The 24,412-nt window shown below is 47.2% G+C and overlaps 1 protein-coding gene across 1 annotated transcript in view; it reads right to left on the bottom strand.

Moving 5' to 3' along the window:
- The window catches only part of LOC101947097 (myeloperoxidase), a 52,732-nt gene extending 30,667 nt beyond the window's left edge, over nucleotides 1-22,065 (bottom strand). The window contains exons 1-4 of the mRNA XM_042846238.2: nucleotides 21,975-22,065; nucleotides 15,720-15,813; nucleotides 5,222-5,397; nucleotides 3,332-3,455 (exon numbers count right to left, since the gene is read on the bottom strand). Of these exons, the coding sequence (XP_042702172.2) occupies nucleotides 3,332-3,455; nucleotides 5,222-5,397; nucleotides 15,720-15,813; nucleotides 21,975-22,050 (470 nt within the window). The 5' untranslated portion in view covers nucleotides 22,051-22,065. The remainder of the gene's footprint in view (nucleotides 1-3,331; nucleotides 3,456-5,221; nucleotides 5,398-15,719; nucleotides 15,814-21,974) is intronic.
- Nucleotides 22,066-24,412: the final 2,347 nt, after the last annotated feature.

The raw sequence follows: 24,412 nt of genomic DNA, 5'->3' as shown, positions 1-24,412 counted from the left end.
TGAGATCATATTTGTCCATGACAGAAAGTAGTTAGAACCGGGTGCTAGTCCTGACGGCTACATCCATCACTAGAGGCCAGATTCCTAGTGGTAGGTTGGTGCCTAAAGATGCAGATAGGCACCTCGTGGGATTTTGTCAATGGGCATTAGGTACCTAGGTGGTTTGAGAAATCCCACTAGGCACCTATCTGCATCTTTAGATGCTTCAAGACCTTTGAAAATCTGGCCTTAAATTCCATTTTCAAACGTGACAATAGGTATTTCAGAACCTAAGGGTTAGATATACAAAGGTATTTAGACACCTAACTTTCAATGGGAGTCAGGTGCGTAACTGGTTTAGGTGCTTTGGAAAATTCCATCGACTTAGCTACTGCCTCTTGAGGTGGAGGATTTACTACAGCGATGGAAAAACACCCTCCATTGCTGTAGTAAGTGTCTACACTATAGTGCTGTGGTGGCACTGCTGCAGCGCTGCAGCTGTGTCGCTGTAGTGCTTGTAGTGTAGTCAGACCCCTGGAAATATCTAATGCAGCCTAGGATCGCCTTTCTCTTTTTCTACAACTGCATCACATTGGTGGCTCAGATTTCTTGTGACTGAGTAAAACATCCAGGTCTTTCTCCTCCTCTGTCATTTCCAACTGACCAACCCACAACTTACAGCAGAAATTCTTGTTGGTAGTCCCTGAGTGCATGACCTTGCCCTTTGTACCATTACATTTCATCCCACTTCAGTCCTTCAGATCATCCAGTGCTTCCTGTACAATATTCCGATCCTCCTCTATTAGAAGATGCCACCCAACTTTGTGTCATCCACAAATGTCATTCAGACACTTCTACTTTTTTGTGTCAAGGTCATTAATGAAAATATTGAATAAGCTTGTTCCCAAGACTGATCCTTGAGGAACTCCACTGGCAACCTCCCTCCAGACTGATAGTTTCCCTTTCAGCACAACCCATTGTCCTCTCCCTTTAGCCAGTTCCTTACCCACCTTTCAATTCCTGTACCAACCCCCATCTTCTCCATGTTAACAGTTTTCCATGTGGTACTGTGTCTAATATTTTACTGAAGTCCAGATAAATCAGATCTACTGCATTTTCCTGTGTAAGAAATTAGCCATCTTATCAAAGAGAGATTTCAGGTCAGTCTGACATGAACCGCCTTTGTTTGTAGTGCTGTAGCCATGTGGGTCCAATAAAATGTATTACCAGTTTGTGTATGGAGGATCTTTAACCTGCTTGTATCATCTGTCAGGGTGAGACACTGCTTGATTCAAATCCTGCTTAGTTTTTAGAAATTTGACTGCAAATTTATTTTTGTTTCTTAAGTAACCAACTCTGATCTCTATGCCTGCAACTTATAATCACTTCAAATCTATTTTTCTGTAGTTAATAAATGTGTTTGTTTTGGGTAAAATATAATGTGTTTTGGTTGAAGTGCTTGGGATATCTCAGCCACAGGTGTCGACTTTCCAAAGTGCCAAGCCCCGCCTCTGACCCAGGCCCTGCCCCCCCTCCACCTCTTCCCCCAAGGCCTCACCCCCTGCTCTACCCCCACCCCACCTCTTCCTACCCAGTTCTGCCCCCTCCTCCCCATCCCTCGCAGCCTCCTGCATGCCACGAAACAGCTGATTGAGGTGGGTGGGAGGTGTGGGGAGGGAGAGGCAGGTGTTGATTTGTGGGGCCCGCCGGTGGGTGGAAGTCACTGGGGGGGAGCTGATAGGGAGGCTGCTGGTGGGTGCTCAGCCCCCATCTTTATTTCCCCATGAGTGCTCCAGCCCCGGAGCACCCACAGAGTCGGATCCTGTGATCTCAGCCCAGTTTACAAAGGCTGGTGTGTGTCCATTCCACACTGAGAGTGGGGGAACTTACACTGGTCAGGCTTCTGACTAGTGCAAGATGGTACCGTTCTGGGGAGTAAGACTGGGGAGCTGGGAGGAACTGGCTGGAGCTTCCCTACTGATGGCTCATGAGTGGCTGGGAGATCGTTCATGTAGTGCAGTTGGATGTGTCCCTGCCTGTGGATGTCTGTGTAAGTGTTGTGCCTGTCAGAGATTTGTTGCTTGACATCAGCATCACAGTGTGAGAGGAAGACCCTGGGTTGGTGGGACAGAGGGCTCAGGGGTCCCACAGTCCCAGTTGCACCCTGGGGACCCCATCACACCATCATTGGGGGGTTTTAAGAACAAGTTGGACAAACCCCTGTCAGGGATGGTCTAGGTTTATTTGACCCTGCCCCGGCACAGAGGGGACAAGCTCAATGACATTTTGAAGTCCCTTCCTGTCCTACATGTCTATGATTTCTTGTCAGCTGTCGTCTTAGTTCTAGTATCACTTTGCGGTGGTTATTCATCCAGTTACATGTGGAGCTCTTCCCTACTAGCTTTTCCCTTTGCTTGGAATGCAAATTCCAGATCATTTTTGCCCCTTTGACTTACAGAAATTCCAAAGCCCCTTGTGATGGGGTTTACAGAGCTCACACAATGGTAAAAGGAATGGTGGAACAGTACTGGGCCAAGAAGGCCCTGCTCCTCAGCAGCTGCCGGGCATGCTTGCTATGGAAGACCTGCTTAAAAGGGAGCTCTGGCAGTCTGGCAGAGGGGTGCATGGAGGAGACACTGGCTGCAAGAAGGCAGACAGGCTGCAGCCTCTGAGGCAGAGCAATCTACAGGGGAAGGACAGGGGCTGGCTGGGATCCCCTTTCCCCTGACTAAGAGGTGACAATTGGATTCCAAGGGTGAGCTGGGAAGCGTCGCTGCCCACCCCCAGCTGAAGCCCTGAATTACCAACACTGTGTAAACAGAAGGCTGGGCCATGCCCCAAACTGAAGGGAAACAATGACGGTAGGAAGTGATACGGGGGAGACTGATCTGGTATGGCAGTCAGAAGGGACTGAGCCATCTCTCGCCTCTCCCCCCTAGGTCCTCCACTGGGATTTGATGGAGAGGGAGGGCCCGGGTCCCCCTATCCGTCCCTCTTTCCCCAGCCTCCTGAGAGATACTAGAGGACTCCGGGGGGCGATGAATGGTGGCTTGGCTGCTGGGCCCCAGGACTGCCTGAAAGACCAGCCTCAAGGCTTAGAGAGACTCTTTGTCCACAGTTTGACCAATAGGCCCGAGTGAAGCCTGCTACACTCCTCTAGGTTAAAGTCTCTTTGTTATGTGTTTGTACAGCACCTCTCTTGGGCCCCTCAGTGTTAACACAATACAAATAACTGCTAATACAATTTTTTCTGCTTGGTGGAATGGTATTGTACTGACAACTTTAAGGTGTCTATAGTGGACATTATGTAGGCTGGAAGCTCTCTACTATACATGGAAAATCAATGCTTTACCTGTTGTTGCATTCTCCAGTAATGGTCCGGTAAATGCTACTCTTCGGGCACTTAATGGAACGAATCTGATAGTCACAACCAGTTGCCTTGGAAATAATTTCCTTCTGCTTCCTACTTAGTACATCTGCAAGAGAAGCCAATCAGAGTGAAGCCATTTCCGTCATAATTTCTGGAACAGTCGGCAATAGTTCCATTTCATGGCTCCCCCAGTAGGAAAGCTCTACAGACAAATAGCATCTCATTTAAAAAACTCCTTCTAGTTTATACCAATAGAATACACCAGCTTTCCTGCAGGATAAAGGCCAGCTTCATATTCAGGAACACACTCAGTATTTCGTGTTCTAGGAATCATTTTGTTTGCCATCTTCATCTCTCAGCAGTTTTGGAGCATCTGAAGTGGAGGACAGGTATCGGGACTGATTCAAAAGTGCTAATGACAAAATCCCTACATTTCGTATGCCTGCCTGATTCAAATACTGATGAGATAAAGTTCCTTTTGGGGGGTTTAAAATGTATGGTGTTTTCAATGACTATGGTTGTGACGTTGCACTCTATATGATTTTATGAAAATATGCTAATGTAACTGGAATATGCTTCATGCAAAAGGTCTCTTGTAAGGTATCATTACAAAGTTTATAATCTACTGAGCGTCGTCATCCTATTTGTATAAATGTATCATTCTTGTATCTGAAACTAGAAATATGAAATATAACCCTGAGGTCCTATTGTAATTATGCAAAGTGTGGGCCATTAATGTTGTTTTGGAATCTTGATGACTTCCATGAACCAGGACAATTGATTGCAGATGGCTGTGTTTTACCTGTAAATCTTTCTGTATACGTGTGTGCTGGCAAGTGGGTAATGAAGTCTTAAGTGACATGTGATCATGTCACCTGAACTGGAATCCATCTTTAACAATTTATGAGTATACAGGGTAAAACGGATTTATTTGGGGTGTGGACCCCATTGGGACTTGGACATCTGAGTGTTACAGACAGGAACACTTCTGTAAGTGGCTTTCAGTCAAGCCTACAGCTGTTAGGGGACGTGGTTCAGACCCTGGGTCTGGGTTTGCAGCAGGCTAGCGGGTCTGGCTCAAACCAGGCAGGGCACTGAAGTCCTAAGCTGCCAGGGCAGGAAAGCAGGGGCAGAAGTAGTCTTGGCACATCAGTTGGCAGCCCCAAGGGGGTTTGTGTGATTCAACCCATCACAATGGTGACATAATTTGAGGATAGGTTGAGGGGTCTAGGTAGGTACGAAGCAATGTGAGGATTAAAAGAATGATGGAGCAAGAGAAGAGGAAGCACAGTGGTAGGGACAGAACATAATATTAATATGGGAGGTACTGCAAACTTGGAAAGAAGAAAGCAATAACAAGGACATTGAGAGTCGAGAAGCAAGAGGCCACACCAGGGTGTTTGTTTCTCAGTAGAACTCCCTGCAGATTTCAGGGTACTGTACTGCACTAGCAAATTATCATCACAAAACTGGAGTGAGACAGAAGGAACTTTAGAGAAGAGCAGCTAATCCAGCCAGTGGGCAGTAGGGACTAACTTCTGGCCAGGAGGAGCTAGGGGGAAAATGGAAATGGTGGGAGCTGGAACATCTAGGACACTTATACTAGACTGGACAATGAAGTAGCACATGTCCAGCTGGGAACAGCCCTGATGGGAAGGTGAGTAGATGAGCTAAGAGGTGGGTTCCTTTACCAGGATTTGTGATTGTGGCAGCACTCAACATATTTTGTCATTAAGGGGTTTCATGCCACACCTGGCTCATCAGGAGTTTGGATCCTGGGTATATTGTCCTAGAGCAGAATCACTACTTCACTCTCCTGCCATTGACAGACCTGCTGCTAATTAGCCATATACAGTCTTATGTGCACAGTACCTGTGATATTAAACTCTCCTTTCACCACGCGACGCAACTTCTTCTTCAGGAGGCTCAGGGTGGTTTCCATGTAATCGGCAACTCGGATTGCAGACCTGGTTCCTGCCACTGGCTCCTTTAAATGTCTCAGAATATCTGAGGGGCTGACGTCCTTTTTCCGGAATGCCGCCTTTGCTCTGGAAAAAAAGGACCCCTGAAGTGGTGCACCAGCCACTGCTGTCCACAGCCCAGCCCTCTAAAATGAGACCTGCATTGGTATGTGGGAATTAAGTCCAGGCCCAAACAACTGAGGAGACGAGCTGCAGCAGCCAGCTCTACACTGACCTTTCCTACACTCTGACCAGCAGCCTCAGGGTTCCCAGGTCAGCGCTGTAAGGGACACGCCGGTCCGGTCTGTAACCCCTGCTTGGCAAACATTTGCTATTTTCTGTAAACAATTCAACTTTGTGCTATGCTTCTTCGTATACAGAATCATACTAATTTATATGACGTTATAGGTGCTTGGGTTTGTGAATTGCCTGCTAGGTGTGAAGGTAGTGGATCTCATGAGACCTCTAGAGAGCCTTATAGTTAGTGCTGGGGAGGAGCCAGTGGTCATGGTATGTGTAAGTACCAATGAGATAGGGAAAGGTAGGACAGAGGTCCTGGAGGCCAAATGTAGGCTGCTAGGGAAGACACTAAAGCACAACACCTCCATGGGAGCATTCTCGGAAATGCTTCCAGTTCCATGCACAGGGCCATTGAAGCCGGGAGAACTGCAAGGTCTCAATCTGTGGATGAGACGATGGTGGAGGGAAGAGGGATTAGGTTTATTAAGAACTGGGGAAACTTGGGGAAAGGAGGAGCCTGTACAGGAGGGATGGGCTTAACCATAACCAAAATGGAACCAGACACCGGGCACATAACATTCAAAAGTTTGTAGAGGATTTTTTAATTTAAGGTCTGGGGCAAAGCTGACAGTTGTGGAGCAGCACGTGGTTCGGATGGAGACATCCCTTAGGGATAAATTTATTTAAGAGGGAACTCTAGATCCTACTATGAAGGGTAGGAAAGAAGTTGGTAAAGCACAGGTGGGAGCCAGTGAGGAATAGTCAAATGTAAAATAATCCCATTTAAACATACCCCACTACGTCATGTGTCTGACGTAGTGGGTATTCACCCATGAAAGCTCATGTTCCAATACATCTGTTAGTCTATAAGGTGCCACAGGACACTTAGTCACTTCTTACATAAAGGAAAGCAACTGAATATTGACAAAATGCACAAGTGCTTATAACCAAATGCTAAATATCTCAATATTAGGATGGGTGAACTAGGGTGTCTGGCATTAAATGAGGATATTGATATAGTAGGCATTATAGAAACTTGGTAGAATGAGGATAATCAATGGGACATGGCAATATTGGGGGGAAATGTACAGGAATGACACCGTAGGTCACGTTGGTGAGGGAGTGGCACTATATGTTAAAAAAAGCAGAGTCAAATAAGGTGAAAATCTTAAATGAATTAAACTGTACCACAGAATCTGTATGAGTGGAAATTCCATGTTAATACTGCCAACCACCTGACCCAGATGGTGACAGTGATGGTGAAATGCTAAGGGAGGTTAGAGAGGCTACAAAACCAGAAAACACAATAATAATGGGTGATTTCAACTCTCCTCCTATTGACCGGGTACATGTCAAACCTCAGGGCATATGCAGAGATAAAACTTCTAAACACCAGCAGTGCCTGCTTCTTGGAGCATGTAGTCCTGGGACCCACAAGGGGAGCGGCAGTTCTTGATTTAGTCCTACGTGGAGCTCAGGATCTGGTCCAAGTGGTAGTTATAGCTCAACTGCGTGGTGATAGTGACCATAATGGAATTAAATTTAACATCATTGTAGGGGGGAATGAACCAAAATCCACCACAGGAAGATGTAAGGTTATAAATGGGAACTACATAAGAATGAGGATGCCAGTTAGATAGAAATTCAAAAGCAGTCACAGGCTAAAATGCCTTCAAGCAGCTGTAGGCCTTGCTGGAGCCCTAGGCCTCACTCACTTTAAAAGCCAGAGGCAGAGCGACCAGGGGAGCGGAGCAGACAGGGGGCTGCAGACGGGGCTGCAGGCAGGGGAGCGGAGTGACCAGGAGGCTGCAGGCAGGGGAGTGGAGCGACCAGGAGGCTGCAGACAGGGGGCTGCAGGCAGGGGAGTTTGAGAGGGAGTTTGACAGAAGGAGGCCTATGCTGGTTAGGAAGAACCGCAACACCTGTGCCAGCACTGCTTCTGTCTCCTCCACCTGCGCCTGTAGCCAGACAGAGTGCCTGAGCATGGATGCTCCTACCCAGATCCTGGTGTGGTTTTGCAGAGACGGTGACTTGCAATTTCCACTTACTGATATCCAGGCTGGGGGGTGGAGGGGATCCAATGTGAAAGGTGCCTGCTGGTGGAATCTCTCAGGCAGCAGGTGGGGAAGCTACAGGAGGGGGTGGCTAGGTTGAGGAGCATCCGAATCCACGAGCAATTCCTGGACAGTGTCCATGTGGAGACAGCTGAGGTAGCTGTCCCAGTACACAGGACTGCTGATACACCACTGGTGGAGGAGGAGATGGCTCAGGGTGGACACTGGCAGCAGGTTTCTTCTGGCAGCAGGCAGTGCTCCACCCCTGCTCCGAACCCTCCCGCCATGGTAATAGGAAACTGTTATGCTCTTCTTGATACAGGAGAGAAGGAATCACACCCTACAGTAAAGGAGGAGAAGCCTCGTACCCCTAGGGCTGGGAGGTCTGCTGCCACCACTGCGAATAGGAAATGTAGGGTAGGGGTGGTCGGAGACTCTCTTCTGAGGGGGATGGAGGCGCCCATCTGTCACCCTGACATTTCATCTCGGGAGGTATGCTGCCTGCCGGGGGCCCGTATCCGAGATGTTATGGAGGCATTGTCGAGGATTATCCAGCCCTCTGACTACTACCCCATGCTACTCATCCATGTGGGCACAAATGATACTGAGGTGTGACAGAGCAGATCAAGAGTGACTACAGGGCTCTGGGAGTACGGGTGAAGGGGTTTGGAGCGCAGGTGGTATTCTCTTTGATTCTTCCTGTCAAAGGTAGGGGCCTGGGCAGAGACAGGTGCATCGTGGAGGTGAATGCCTGGCAGTGAAGATGGTGTCGCCAGGAAGGCTTTGGCTTCCTTGATCACGGGATGCTATTCCAGGAAGGACTGCTAGGCAGAGATGGTGTTCACCTTTTGAGGAGGAGAAAAACCCTATTTGGACACAGACTGGCTAACCTAGTGAGGAGGGCTTTAAACTAAGTTCAATGGGGACAGGTGAGCAAAGCCCACAGGTAGGTGGGGAACATGGAGACATGGGAGATGGGTCAGAAATAGGGGGGAGCGTGGGCCATAATGGCAGAGAGAAAGGAGGGTCAGGGCAAAACTGGGAGGCAAGATCAAATCAGTATCTTAGATGCCTATATACGAATGCGAGAAGTATGGGTAATAAGCAGGAAGAACTGGAAGTGCTAATAAATAAATACAACTATGACCTTGTTGGCATCACTGAAACTTGGTGGGATAATACACATGATTGGAATGTTGGTGTGGATGGGTACAGCTTGCTCATGAAGGATAGATGGGGAAAAAGGGAGGAGGTGTTGCCTTATATATTAAAAATGTACACACTTGGACTGAGGTGGAGATGGACATAGGAGACAGAAGTGTTGAGAGTCTCTGGGTTAGGCTAAAAGGGATAAAAAACAAGGGTGATGTCATGCTAGGAGTCTACTACAGGCCACCTAACCAGATGGAAGAGGTGGATGAGGCTTTTTTTAAACAACTAACAAAGCCCAAGATTTGGTGGTGATGGGGGACTTCAACTATCCAGATATATGTTGGGAAAATAACACAGCGGGGCACAGACCATCCAATAAGTTCTTGAACTGCATTGCAGACAACTTTTTATTTCAGAAGGTTGAAAAAGCTACTGGGGGGAAGCTGTTCTAGACTTGATTTTAACAAATAGGAAGGAACTGTTGAGAATTTGAAAGTAGAAGGCAGTTTGGGGTAAAGTGATCATGAAATCATAGAGTTCACAATTCTAAGGAAGGGTAGAAGGGAGTACAGCAAAATAGAGACAATGGATTTCAGGAAGGCGGATTTTGGTAAGCTCAGACAGCTGATAGGTAAGGTCCCATGGGAATCAAAACTGAGGGGGAAAACAACTGAGGAGAGTTGGCAGTTTTTCAAAGGGACACTATTAAGGGCCCAAAAGCAAGCTATTCTGCTGGTTAGGAAAGATAGGAAATGTGGCAAAAGACCTTCTTGGCTTAACCACGAGATTTTGCATGATCTAAAAAATAAAAAGGAGTCATATAAAAAATGGAAACTAGGACAGATTACAAAGGATGAATATAGGCAAACAACACAGGAATGCAGGGGCAAGATTAGAAAGGCAAAGGCACAAAATGAGCTCAAACTACCTACGGGAATAAAGGGAAACAAGAAGACTTTTTATCAATACATTAGAAGCAAGAGGAAGACCAAAGACAGGGTAGGCCCACTGCTCAGTGAAGAGGGAGAAACAGTAACAGGAAACTTGGAAATGGCAGAGATGCTTAATGACTTCTTTGTTTCGATCTTCACAAATCATGTCAAACCAATCTGATAGCTTTCTTTTATAGGATAACGAGTCTTGTGGATAAGGGAGAAGTGGTGGATGTGGTATACCTAGACTTTAGTAAGGCATTTGATATGGTCTCGCATGATATTCTTATCGATAAACTAGGCAAATACAACTTAGATGGGGCTACTATAAGGTGGGTGCATAACTGGCTGGATAACCGTACTCAGAGAGTTGTTATTAATGGTTCCCAATCCTGCTGGAAAGGCATAACAAGTGGGGTTCCGCAGGGGTCTGTTTTGGGACCGGCGCTGTTCAATATCTTCATCAACGACTTAGATATTGGCATAGAAAGTACGCTTATTAAGTTTGCAGATGATACCAAACTGGGAGGGATTGCAACTGCTTTGGAGGACAGGGTCATAATTCAAAATGATCTGGACAAATTGGAGAAATGGTCTTAGGTAAACAGGATGAAGTTTAACAAAGACAAATGCAAAGTGCTCCACTTAAGAAGGAACAATGAGTTTCACACATACAGAATGGGAAGAGACTGTCTAGGAAGGAGTACGGCAGAAAGGGATCTAGGGGTTATAGTGGACCACAAGCTAAATATGAGTCAACAGTGTGATGCTGTTGCAAAAAAAGCAAACATGATTCTGGGATGTATTAACAGGTGTGTTGTGAGCAAGACACGAGAAGTCATTCTTCTGCTCTACTCTGCGCTGGTTAGGCCTCAGCTAGAGTATTGTGTCCAGTTCTGGGCACTGCATTTCAAGAAAGATGTGGAGAAATTGGAGAGGGTCCATAGAAGAGCAACAAGAATGATTAAAGGTCTAGAGAACATGACCTATGAAGGAAGGCTGAAAGAATTGGGTTTGTTTAGTTTGGAAAAGAGAAGACTGAGAGGGGACATGATAGCAGTTTTCAGGTATCTAAAAGGGTGTCATAAGGAGGAGGGAGAAAATTTGTTCACCTTAGCCTCTAAGGATAGAACAAGAAGCAATGGGCTTAAACTGCAGCAAGGGAGGTTTAGGTTGGACATTAGGAAAAAGTTCCTAACTGTCAGGGTGGTTAAACACTGGAATAAATTGCCTAGGGAGGTTGTGGAATCTCCATCTCTGGAGATATTTAAGAGTAGGTTAGATAAATGTCTATCAGGGATGGTCTAGACAGTATTTGGTCCTGCCATGAGGGCAGGGGACTGGACTCGATGACTTCTTGAGGTCCCTTCCAGTCCTAGAATCTATGAATCTATAACAGTATAAGCCAAAGGCTGTGAACTAAAGTAGGCTTGGCCTTAGCAGAATATCAACACACGAGGTATTAGCCAACCAGGTAATCACATTCCTGCCTGGAGAAGGTACTGAAACCCCTAACGTTCTAAAGTGAGACATTCCTAGGAGATGGTACAGGGACATGGGGGAATGACAGGTAATGGAAGAGGATGTTTTGTTCAAGCTAGCAGATACAAGGTACAGGATAACAAAAACATATGGTATGTAATACATAACTTGTTGGTGTTCTGACAAAGTCAGGCTGGACAGCTGTAATAGTGGTGGAAGGCAAGTATATTAGTCCTAGAATAATGAAGGCCATTTCCCCTATAAGATTAAAAGGGGTTACCTCCGGTTAAATTAGGGACACCTGAGTCCAACTAAGGGGTGCCTGAGACCTTTAAAAACCCCTCCTCCAGTGAGAGAGGGGAGGGGAGCTGAGCTGAGCTGCTCCAGGGTGGAGGGCTGTTCTGTTCCCTACAGGGGAAGCTACATAACAGATTTCCTGTTTAGGGGAAGGACTGGCATCTCACAGCCAATAATAAAGCCACCCACTCTCAGAGTGAGGGTAGGGAGAGGTATTCTCCATTGTTTTGTGTTGGAATTGGTTACTTTCTTTGTTTGCAGAGGGACACTCCATGGATCTGCCCCAGTGCCTGCCTGGAAAATACTGGGGAATAAACCCCCATGTGGGAGATTACAAAGTAGCAGCCGTGTTAGTCTGTATCCGCAAAAAGAACAGGAGTACTTGTGGCACCTTAGAGACTAACCAATTTATTTCAGCATAAGCTTGTGCCACAAGTACTCCTGTTCCATGTGGGAGAGTAAATCCTGTCCAGAGTGGGGCTGACTTACTCCAGGCCCCCACTGCCAGCATGGGGAGCACTGAGCCCACCAAGATGCAGGAAGTGCCTTGCCACAGGTGGTGTCAGGAGTGGGATCTTGGCACAGCAGGCTATCCTAGAGGCAAGATAAATCACCCCTGTAGCGGGGTGATCACCCCGCTCCTGCCTGGAAGGGCTTAAAGCAGCCTGGGCTGTGGCGGAGAAAAGGGGAAAATGGGGCTGATGGGGAAAGCAGCCACAGCTGTAGCCAGTGCAATCAGGGCCCAGCTGGCCCTTATAAGAGAGCAGTGGGTCAGAAGCACAGACAGTCTCGCTCTAGCTGTTGAGAGGGATGGGCCTGGCTGCTAGGAGCTGAGCAAGGTAACTAAAGTGGAGCAGGGCTGGGGAAAGGCTAGAATAGCCGGGGAGCTTCGGCCTGGAAACCCCCTGGGCTGCAGGCCTTGCTAAAGGCCGGAAAAGGTACCGGGGTTGCAAAGGGGCAGCCCAAGGGTAGGCAGAGGCAGCAGGTCCAAACCTTCCTTGCTGACGATGAGTGGCAATTATATTGCAGTCCGCCCCAGTGAGCGAGGGCTAGATGGTGACTGGCAGTAGCCAAAGACTGAGGCGAGGTGGACATAGAGGGTGGGGGGGGGTTCCCCAGAGAGGAGAGACCCAGATCTGTGGGGGTACTGCCAGGGGGCAGCACCCCGGCCTGAAAGGGGCACCAGGGTCCAGGAGGGACTCGGGTCCAGTGGCAAGTGGGACACCGGCCGGCAGAGGCCACTTCAGAGGGCACGCTAATTCCCTGGATGACCAGCAGGAGGCACCGCACCGGTGAGTCGTCACTCAGTGACAACCCCCAAATTGGACAACATAGTGAGGCGCTGGTGCAGGCCGTGTCGGTACAACAAGAGGATACCAGGGTCCAGATGGCCGCCCAAGAGGAGTCAGTCCAGTTACATCAGGAGACGAATCAACTGCTGATGAGCCAGGCAACCCAGAACTGAGCCACCCTGCAGGAGGTGAACCAGCTGAAGGCCCTGATCCCTCCGACATGTGGTCATGACAGGATGTGATCCCTAAGGGCCAGCAGTTATCTACAAAAGATGGTGATGATGGAGGATGAGATGGAGGTGTACTTTCTCACATTTGAAAGAACGGCCCTATGTAAGGCCTGGCGCCAAGACCAGTGGGCCAGTATCCTCATCCCTTTCCTGTGTGGGGAGGCCCAGAAGGCCCATACGACATGGCAGCAGAAGTTGCTACAGATTACCCTCAGTTGAAAGCTGAGATCCTGGCAAGATCCAAGGTGATGACAGCTATAAGGGCTCAGAGGTTCCATGAGTGGAGTTACCGGGAGAGCAAAGCACCAAGGTTACAACTTTTCAACCTGATCCATCTAACGCAGAAGTGGCTGCATCCCGAGACCCACAGCACAGAGACGATTATAGAACTCTTAGTGTTGAACAAGTTCATGAGAGGACTACTGCCAGACCTACAAGGGTGGGTTGGCCAAAATGACCCCTCCTCTTATGATTTAGTGGCAGTTGATGGCCAGAGAACTTTCTCGGACTACCTTGGAAGAGATGATTGGACTAAGAGACCAGTCCTATCCCCGAAGGCCAGGACCTCTGAGAGTTCACGTAGGATTATGTTGGGGAGAAAGGGCACCAAAGAGCAGCCTGAGGCCATGAAGGGACGTGGGGAACTGGGGAGAGAAGGTTGTGGGGTAAGGCCCAATAACCAAAGAATAGGGGAATGCCCCAAGCTATGTACAGGTGTTATGCTTGTGCAATCAAAGACCTGTGGCATGGCCGCAGCTGGCCCAGGTCAGCTGACTCAGTCTCACAGGGCTCGGTCTGTGGAGCTAAAAATAGTGGTGTAGAGGATTAGGCCTGGGCTCTGAGATCCTGTGGGGGGGGAGGGTCTCAGAGGCTGGGCTCCAGCCTGAGCCCCAACATTTACACTGCTATTTTTGGCCCTGCGGCGGTGCCCCGTGATCTCGAGTGAGCTGACCCAGGCTCTGAGTCTTGGTGCCGCAGGATTTTTATCCCAGCATAGACCTATTCCTAGAGCTTATCAAGTCAAAGCCAACTTGCTGAATTTCTCCTGGATGAATGGGGAGCTAGTGCAGACTCAGAAGCACAGATGTCATGTGTGCCCCTGGGGAAACACCACTGAGTCAACGGGCAGCTGAATTCTGTATCTGCTGGAGTTTGGAGGGGTCTTTGGCAATAGTTGTATGTAGAGTGTATCTCAGTGCTCCGTTCCAGAGGTGAGAACGGCCTGGAAAGCCATGGCGAGATCCATGACCGAAAGACAGGGCCACAGCCCAGCAGCGGAAATAAGGAGACACATTTCATAGCGATCATCTGGGGCTGTCAAAGTGTAATTCACTTTTGAAGAAGGCTTCTAACTTTTTTGTTTCAAAATGCCCTGGTTTAACATCCTGCTGCTGGCTGGGACTGGACATACATGAAATCGTACAAAAGGCAGGTGGCTACGTGTTGTAGAAGTTGGAGTTTCTGTGACACTTTCACCTGCAGCCCCAGATAGAGGAAGCTACAATAGTCTAATCTGGTGATGGTGGTAGCAAGTATCACAGTGGGAGAGGAATGAAGAGTCTCCTTGCCAGCCATAGGTGGACTAAAGCAACAGTAGCAGGCAATGCAATCTGTGTGACCAGGAGCAAGGAAGATCCAGGAGGAACTCTATTCTGCACATTATCTTTCTGTTTGGACATGGTGCTTACATCACAAAACCAACACCTGTTTAAATGTGTAGCACTATCCGCCTTATTCCATCCTTGCACATGAATGGAATGTCCAGCCAGAGCAGATAAATCTATCAACTGGATATTTTGGCAAAAATTAATAGTATTGGAATAACCAGATTAATGCCTAATAATGACAATTTGAATATCAGAGTTAATACCAGCCTGTGATGAATAGCAGAGTCAATATTAGAGCCAGGCAAAAAATGTTAATTCATTCACAAAGTAAGGGGGGAGGGCGGCACACAGGGAAACTCCCCGCCCCAGCTCACCTCTATTCGGCCTCCTCCTGTTACCACACCATCCCGCTCAAACAGCTGATTGGCGCCACAAGCCTGGGAGGCGGGAGAAGTGGAGCAGCGACGGTGTGCTCAGGGAGGAGGTGGAGCAGAGGTGAGCTGGGGTGGGGAACTGCCGCACGGCTCCCCAGGCGGGGAGGGGAGCTGCCGCAGGGCTCGGGGAGGGGGTGGAGCAGAGGTAAGCTCGGGTGGGGAGCTGCCGCACGGCTCCCCGGGCTGGGGGGAGTGGGGAGCTGCTGCAGGGGGTGGCACCTCGGCGGAGGGAGGGGTGGGGAGCTGCCGCAGGGCTCAGGGAGGGGGGAGGGCGCAAGGTGGAAGTTTTGCCTAGGGCGCGAAACATCCTTGCACCAGCCCTGTCCCTGGCTGCTGCTGGGGCTCGCAGAGCTGGCTGGTCATGTGGTGCTGGCATGAGCTACGTTAAAAGAAGCTAAAATATATGTACTTTCCTAATATCACTTTGCATTGTAAGCAATTGCTGTAGTTGCCATAGCAGTACTGTGTGATCACAAATGAGAGAGGAGGTGGTCCATGCCATTGTGGAGGGAAGAGATTAGTGCACGTGGTGTGATCCATGCTAGAAAAAATTTCAGAACCCTGAACTACGATGTCACCATAATAAATACATATTTGTACAAAAGAAAAACGCCCCAGATAATGGTATCACGTTCCCATGTTGTTTGTAAAATTGTACCCCTAGTATGGATAACAGAAGGGGAACTGACCTGTCCCGTTCGTACTTGTATGCAGCATCCACCAGCTCCTTGGCTTCATTCGTGCTGCTCAGAAAGAATGGATCTGGCAGCGTCTCCAAGATATCTAGTCCAAAGAGAGGAAAGAGCAGGACATGAGGACAACTCCTTCCCACCAGCTCACTGCACAGACCCAAAGTGAAAGGAGCACATGTCTTCTCCTTCGTGCTGTGAACTTGCTGGATTAACCTTTAGGCACTTAAAGCCAAGACTGAGTTTTGATTGAGAAATTGATTGAGAAAGTTGTTCATATGTAATAGATCCATAGAAAAAGGTTCAAAGATCTAAAGAAGGGGAGACATGAAGCGAAGTTAAACTTGGGGGTAACTGGGTGAAATTGAATGGCCTGTTCATATAGGTGAGGTCACACTAAATGATCTAATGGTCCCTTCTGGCCTTATACTCTATGAATCATAGAGCTCTTGATTCTCCAATTCTCAAGAGGACCAGGATGTGTTCCAGGAAGGAAATTAATAGGTAGAAATTTTTGGATAGCCAGCCATTCTTCAGCTCTCAGCTGAAGCTGACCGGGTCTGCATCTGCTTTCCTAATTCTCTCTGCTCCCCCAAGACCTATGGCCAGTTATCTGAGGCCCCAGTCATCCAAGACACAGCCCAGTTCTCCTCAGGCTCAATCCCTGCTACCAACTGAGGTCCTACCAATATTGACAACCCCACGGGTTCAAAAATCATGAGTCATGTAAAAAACACATGATGTTGGCTTAAAACACATGAGAAGTTGAAGGTTTTTATGTTGGGAGAGTGGAAGAAGGTTATTAGCTTTCTGGTTTCAGAGCTTTTAAGGGGAAGCTATTCACCCTCATTTCAGGTTCAAAATTCAACCTAAAAAGTAAGCCTTCCAGCTGGTGACTTCCAGATGCCTGCTCCAGCCCCCTGGAGTTGGGAAGCTCCCATTCTAGTGTAATACTTGCTTTTATTCTCTCCGCTCCCTTATTATTCCCTTAAGGCCCGGCTTGACAAAGCCCTGGCTGGGATGATTTAGCTGGGAATTGGTCCTGCTTTGAGCAGGGGGTTGGACTAGATGACCTCTTGAGGTCCCTTCCAACTCTGATATTCTATGATTCTATGATTCTATTCATAAGGTGGGCAGCACTGGTCCTCACCTTGGTTACCTAGAGTTGTCAGCAAACCTTGTGTAATAACTGTGACTCAATTTCCTTATCCCGAAGACTGCAGACAAAGCTGGGTGGGTCCGATTGCAAGCCTACATCTTCCATCAATGCAGCTGTAACTTCACCGTCATTTTATCCTTCAGAGGCCGACATCAAAATGATGGAATTTAAAACTTCAAATGTCATATTTTTGGCAAGGATATCTTTAGCTATAGGTGTCCTTAGTCAGTAAACTTTCTATATCTTAAGTCTCTAGACTTTCCATACGATGAGTTTACTCAGAAACAGGGATTTGTCAGGGGACGAGTTTGTAGTCAAGAGGTTTTATGTAGGGAAAACTTTCTGCGCTACAAAGCTGTACACAAAAAAATTTCTGAGTGGCCTCCTGCAAATGTTCCATACAAATCTTAAGCACTAAAATTTCCATTGCTCCATGAATCCATTTCTCTCCCCAGACACACCCAAGTGCAGGATCCTGGTCTGCATTCGTTCCCAGCTGACACAATCAGTGTGATACCCTAAGAAACCAAGGGCGGGTACAGAACTCGGGCACTCTGCAGATTCAGGACATGGTGTTTCTAAGATCAGTTTTGGTCTGCGCCAGGGCTAGGACTGCTGAGGAGTGTAGACCCAACTGCCCAACCCTTCCAACAGAGCCTGCAGTGACTCAGCCCTCAGGCATGGGGCAGCAGCCCATCCCTGAGCAGAGCCTGGGTCAGATGACCCCCACTCTCAGGTACTTCCCCAACCCCATCAGAGCTGCAAGTTAGTCTGTGCAACAGCACGAACTGGGCAGTGACCCTCCTGCTGCCGTGCCATGTAACAGACTCTAGATTCCCAGCCCGCCTCTGATCCAGTGCTGGGTCCTGCCCCAGCCTTGCCCATGCCCTACTCTGACCTTGCTCCAGCCCTGACTCCGGCTACGGTACAGTTTGGCTTGTCTACAGACCCTGACCACCTGACTTCAACCTCCACTCCCACTACCAGGCCAGGCTGCCTAGAGCCAGCACCTGACAGCTCCCTATGTAACTTACCCAGACTGTTATTTTGTGTAATTTTTCGTGTCCCCTCTCTAACATAAACAATCTCAGTCTTTTCCGTCTCTCTCCATAAGACAGTTTTGCCATTCCCTAATCATTCTCATTACCCTTCTCTGAAGGCCCTGTAATTATACATTGTCCTCTTTTGAGGTGGGATGGACAACACTAAACACAGTATTCCAGATGAGGGAACTGATTTATATAACAGCCATATTTTCCTTATCCCTCTTCATCCCATTCCTTATGTATCAGAACATCCTGTTTGCTTCTTTCACCACAGCTGTATATTGGGGAAAGGGCTTTATTCAGCTGTTTATAATGAAGCCCAGGTCATGTTCTGAAGTGATATCATTAATTTAGAGCCTTGTACAGTGTTTGAGTATTATTCATTGTTTAACGCTGAATTTCATCTGCCATTCTGTTGCCCATTCACTTAGCTTGGATAGATCTGTCTGAAGTATTTCAGTCTTCCAGGGCTTGACTAACCTGAATAACTTTGTGTCATCTGCATATATATTTCTGTCCACAATGTGCAATTGCTGCTGGAATAGTGTGTCCAGTCCCAGGGTCCACAATTCAAGAAGAATGTTGATAAATTGAAGAGAGGGTCAGCGAACCAGCTGAGCGGCGAACAGCGGAGGCTAACAGAGGGAGTTTGCCTGGGAGTTCGCCTGGGGAGAGCTCACTGAGGCTTTCATCTGCGGGTTTCTCTGAGTAGTTACTGCAACAGCTGAGGAAGCTCTTAAGAGGGCGGTGATATGGAAGGTGAGCGATCAGCTGTTGTAACCTGCACAGGTTGTGCCATGTTTGTCTTTCTTCCACAGGACAGAAGCGACTTTGTCTGTACAAAGTGCAAGCTGGTCTCCATATTGGAAGAGAAGGTTCGAGGTCTGGAGAAACAAGTATCGACTCTGCGTTGCATAAGGGAAAATGAAGATTTCCTGGACAGACGTCAGGAGATGCTTCTACGGCCACAACGTTCTGAAGATTCAGAGCAGGCGCAGCAGGGACAGAACTGCTACAGACTAGGGACCGAATGGCTAGGTAGCAGTTCTGCAGAAAAGGACCTAGGGGTTACAGTGGATGAGAGGCTGGATATGAGTCAACAGTGTGCTCTTGTTGCCAAGAAGGCTAACGGCATTTTGGGCTGTATAAGTAGGGGCATTGCCATCAGATTGGGGAATGTGATCGTTCCCCTTTATTCGACATTGGTGAGGCCTCACCTGGAGTACTGTGTCCAGTTTTGGGCCCCACACTACAAGAAGGATGTGGAAAAATTGGAAAGAGTCCAGCGGAGGGCAACAAAAATGATTAGGGGTCTGGAGCAGATGACTTATGAGGAGAAGCTGAGGGAACTGGGATTGTTTAGTCTCCAGAAGAGAAGAATGGGGGGGGGGGGGCGGGATTTGATAGCTGCTTTCAATTACCTGAAGGGGGGTTCCAAAGAGGATGGATCTAGACTGTTCTCAGTGGTGGCAGATGACAGAACAAGGAGCAACGGTCTCAAGTTGCAGTGGGGGAGGTCTAGGTTGGATATTAGGAAACACTATTTCACTAGGAGGGTGGTGAAGCACTGGAATGGGTTCCCTAGGGAGGTGGTGAAATCTCCTTCCTTGGAGGTTTTTAAGGCCCGGCTTGACAAAGCCCTGGCTGGGATGATTTAGTTGGGAATTGGTCCTGCTTTGAGCAGGGGGTTGGACTAGATGATCTCCTGAGGTCCCTTCCAACCCTGAGATTCTATGATTCATGAAAACGACAAAAGGATGAGAAAATCTGCCTTATAATGAGAGGCTCAAGAAGTTCAATCTGTTTAATTTAACAAATAGAAGGTTAAGAAGTGATTTGATTACGCCTGAAAGTATCTATATGGGGAAGAAATAATTAATAATGGGTTCTTCAGTCTAGCAGAGAAAGGTGTGACATGATCTAATTGCTGGAAGCTGAAGCTAGACAAATTCAGACTGGATATAAGGCATAAATTCTTAACAGTTAAGAGTAATTAATTGCTGGAACAATTTAGCAAGGGTCACTGTGGATTCTCCATCACTGACAATTTTGAAGCAAGAGCTGATGTTTTTCTAAAAATATGCTCTAGGAATTATTTTGGGGAATGTTTGTGTCCTGTGTAACACGGGAGGTCAGACTAGATGATCACACCGGTCCCTTCTGGCCTTGGAATCTATGAATATACAGGCTGATGAAAGAAATCATTTAGTTTTTCAACAATGTCCTTCTCAATTTTAACTGCTCTATTTACCCCCCTGGTAAGTCAGCGGACCCACTGATTCTTTCGCAGGCTTCCTGCTTCTTCTAGAGAATTTCTCGTGTTTTATACCTTCAACTATTTACTGTACAAAATCCATCCTAGCCCTCCTCCTTTCCCTCTTACATATTGGCTGCTGTAGTGTATGTTCTTGTTAATCGGCTTGGCTGGGGCTGGATTTCCAAATCCCAAAGAATTTCTCTCTGGCTCAGATAACCTCCTGAAGACTTGAACGTTGCCATTTACTCTTCTCTTCCTGCTCAGCAGATTGCATAAGACTACTACTGTTTTCTTAGGTGGACAAATCTAAGGGTGTTGCTTCCTTTGCTGTTGGCATTAGGGCTTTTCTGAAGAGCTTCCTTATTGTATTGAAATCCCCTTTTCTATATTTAGTGTCACTGTGATAGTTTTTTGTACCTTATTTCCCTTCACTATTAAGCACAATTATGTTGTGGTCGTTATTACTTGCTGGCTTATTGGAGGAAGACATGAGTTGGGGCCTTTCAATTCATTATATGCTGAAGTAATTTGAATCAAAACTGTATGCAGAGTCTGTGCATCCCCCAAGAGTTACTGAGTGATTTTTAGTCATAACCATTTCTACAGAGCTTTTAATCCTAGCAGGAGCCCATGAATTTTTTCAGTGCATAAACACTTATGCACATAAATCTTTACAGCTGAGGTCTAATTGTAGGGGACATTGGTGGTGACCCTTATTATTGAAGTTGCCCAGGCCTTCCCATTATAACACCCTGTTTTCCGCTGTTATAACTTGGCCAATCTTTCATCTTTCAGGGGCTGGAACGTTCCAGGAGTGCTTTCTGCCTCAGGCTGAATATTTTTGGCAAGTTTAAGCAAAACAGTTCAGCTGTTTCTATGAATAAACTTTTGCCAACTTTTTTTTCCAGCTGTTTCCTTGAAGAACTCTAGTGCCTCCATGAGTTGAGAACTGAAGTTTTGCAAGAGAATAAGCCTGGAATCAGTGATTGATTTATTGTCAAAAAATGAGCTGCCCTGTTTTTGCCAAAACTTTCCCAAACAAATGCCAAAAAGAAAAACCTGAGGGAGGGGTGTGAGATATTGTGTGGCTGCAAAAGCGACCCCTTTAAGATGCGGAGCCTTTTTTGATTATATTGCCAATCCATTTTGTTTTACTGCAAAGGACACTAGTGAGTCAGCATGTCCCTGGACTCGGACACTAGTGGACTGTGCATTAGGAGACCCGGGTTCTGTTCTTGGTTCTACTGTATGTGACTCTTTTTGTCCTGGAGGCAGGCATCTACCCTCTCCAGGGCCGGCTCCAGCTCTTTTGCCGCCCCAGCGGCGAAGCGGAGGAAAAAAAAGAAGATAAAGCCGCAATCGGTGGCACTTCGGCGGCAGCTCTACCATGCCGCTTCATTCTTCGGCGGCAATTCGGCGGTGGGTCCTTCGCTCCAAGAGGGACTGAAGTACCCGCCGTCGAATTGCCGCTGAAAACCCGGATGTGCCGCCCTTTTCCATTGGACGCCCCAAGCACCTGCTTCCTTTGCTGGTGCCTGGAGCCGGCCCTGACCCTCTATGCCTCAGTTTTCCCATCTGTAAAAAGGGGATAATGTTCAGGTTCTCTGAAGACCTTGGATATTCATAGCGACTATACACTTCCCAGGCATATGTTTTATTTTGGGTGGGAGAGGGAACACTTCAAACCTATATAGACTGGGTGGGGGCCCACAGTGAGTTTTGACTTTGGATCCCACCACGAAGCATTATACCCCCAATGCAGAGCATCAGCAGCAGAAGAAAGGGGACAGTACCATTTATGGAAGATCCCGATGCCTGGCACAGGCTCAGGGTCACCAAGAATCCGAAGAGGAGGATCCCTGACTTCATCCCTGGAGAGAAACACAAATACACCTCGGTTATTAGCAGTAATTAAAGGAGGTAAAGGGCCCACAGATGTCATGCACCCACTGAAAGAGATCAACTTCCACAGCTCTGTTCACTGAATATTTGTATCAGTTTTCTGGAAGGAAACATGGATTTGCTGCTGATAAAGTTTGCAGGTGAGACCAAGATTGGTGGGGTGAAGGATTTTGCCCCCAGATCAGATTGGCAGTAACTTTTGCTGTTTGTTTTCCTCTGCAGCATGGGAGTTTGCTAAGATCATCTGGGCACATTTCACGAAATCAGTTCCCTGCCATTGCAGGAGCCTCCGGCACGTGTGCACTTTGTCCTTCCTGTCCTCTGCCTGTGCCTCACAATAGTTTAGCCTCCTGAGGGCTGCAATACTTTAGTCCAAGCCAATTTCCTGGGCTCAATACAGGGGTAATTGGGTGGGGATTACTGGCCCGTGAGGTACAGGAGGTGAGACTCGATCGGGTGGTCCCTTCTATGACTCAGAGAAAAGCTTGAAAATGGGGAGTGCACCATAAATGCTCAGAAACCAGAAAACAAATAAAACCTACACTTTTAAAACTATTTTTATCTATTTTTATCCTGATCTCAAGGGGTTTTTTTGGAGCCTGTCTCATGATTTTTTACTGCTTGAGGTTGGCCCGGGAGGGGGATTTCTGACTTGGGAGCTTGGAGGTCAGCTGGAGGGGCAAGAGTTCAGCAGGGGAGGGGTTCTGAGTCTGAGGCAGTTATGGGGAGTGTGCGTCTCGGGTCAGGTGGGAAGGGGGGCTTGTCAGCTTGGAGGGAGGCCAGGACAGGAGGGAGGGTGCTGACTTGGGGAGGCTAGGTAGGAGAAGTTCTCAATCGGGGGGGATTTCAGCACAAGGCACTGGGTTGGAGAGGGTTGAGGAGAGTGGCGAGGATGCTGAGATGGGTGGAGGACAGGTTGGGATAAGTGGAGGTATAGTGGGGGTAGACATACATGAAGGTGTTTAAGAGACAGTAAAGATTATAGGAAGGGACAAGCCTGACTGGAAGGGGGGGAGAGAAGGATGAATAACAGGGGAGATGACGATAATATTTACAATTCCATACACAATCTCCATTAAAAGATCACTGTTCAGTGAAGTCAAAAGTTAGGAAATACCAGAATTAAGGTTGCCCATACAACCTTGGGTCCTCTTCTGCATATGCATTGTGATAGTTTGGTTTTGGCTACAGGACCCCTGCCTTATTCCTTGCCCAGGATGGACAGTGTTCACTGCAAACACTTACTCAATATTTTGTCTTACTCTCGCTGTCCAGTGTGGCCCCAGGCCTTATTTACTGCACTCTATTCAAAACCTGCTCTGAAAACACAATTATTAATTTCCTCCTGAGATTTTGCATGCTGCTTGTTGCTAGAGTTTCTGAGCACTTCATAATTAACGGATCTACTTTCACAACACCCTGTGATCTGAGGGGGTGTTATTATTCCCATTTTATAGACGGAGAACTGAAACACAGAGAAAGTAAATCAGAAGAATCCACTAATTTTAGGTGCCCAATTTTGTGATAGATAGGACTCGTTTTTTCAGAGAACATAGCATTAAAGCATAGAGGTGCTAGAACTTCTCAATTAAACTATTGTAAGATTTTTTTTAATGGGGTAAATTTATTTTTCCCTAATCTCATTCTGAGAAATGGATAAACCATTTTTCTGAAACTGAGATTCATCAAGGAAAAACTCATCAAGGAAAATTTCAGCCCAAAAGGTAAAGTTTGGCAAGGTTGTAAGTCACTAAAACTGGGTTTTATAATGGGACTTGCTGGGCAAACTTAAATGTAGGTGGCACAACTAGTTCCATATATAATAAAGATCTGCCTAGAGACGGGAGATCAGGGGTTTCTATTCTGCCTGACTCACGATATGAGAAAAAAGGGGCCATTCAAGGAAATTAAAAAGTGGAAAATTCCAAACTGGCATAAAGAGAAATGCTTTTTCACATAGTGGGTAATTAGCCTGGGGAACTCACTGCTACAGGATGTCACTGAGATAATTTAGTGAGATTGAAAAAGGGACTGAAGATTTGTATGGATAAAAGAATAAATATCCACAGGTAGAGCAGTGAGTGCTAACATCCATTTTAGAAGAGTTATTGAACCTCGTGTTTCAAGGTTTAAATCAATCTCTAAATAAAAGAAATTATGAGGCTCCATAATGCTGGGGGTTGGGAGGGGCAGGTTAGCCCCCATTTGTTTAATGGAAAGATTCTTGCACTTTCCTCTCAACAACTAGTGTTTTCTATTCCCCACAGTCCTTTACTGTAAAGTATCCCAGTGTTTCCTCCTGAAAGGGATGGGGTTGGAACAGGGGAAG

This window comes from Chrysemys picta, chromosome 19, assembly GCF_011386835.1.
Source record: "Chrysemys picta bellii isolate R12L10 chromosome 19, ASM1138683v2, whole genome shotgun sequence".
NCBI lineage: Eukaryota > Metazoa > Chordata > Testudines > Emydidae > Chrysemys > Chrysemys picta.
The sequence above is the reverse complement of the archived record's forward strand: the minus strand, read 5'-3'. Positions and strand labels throughout refer to the sequence as shown.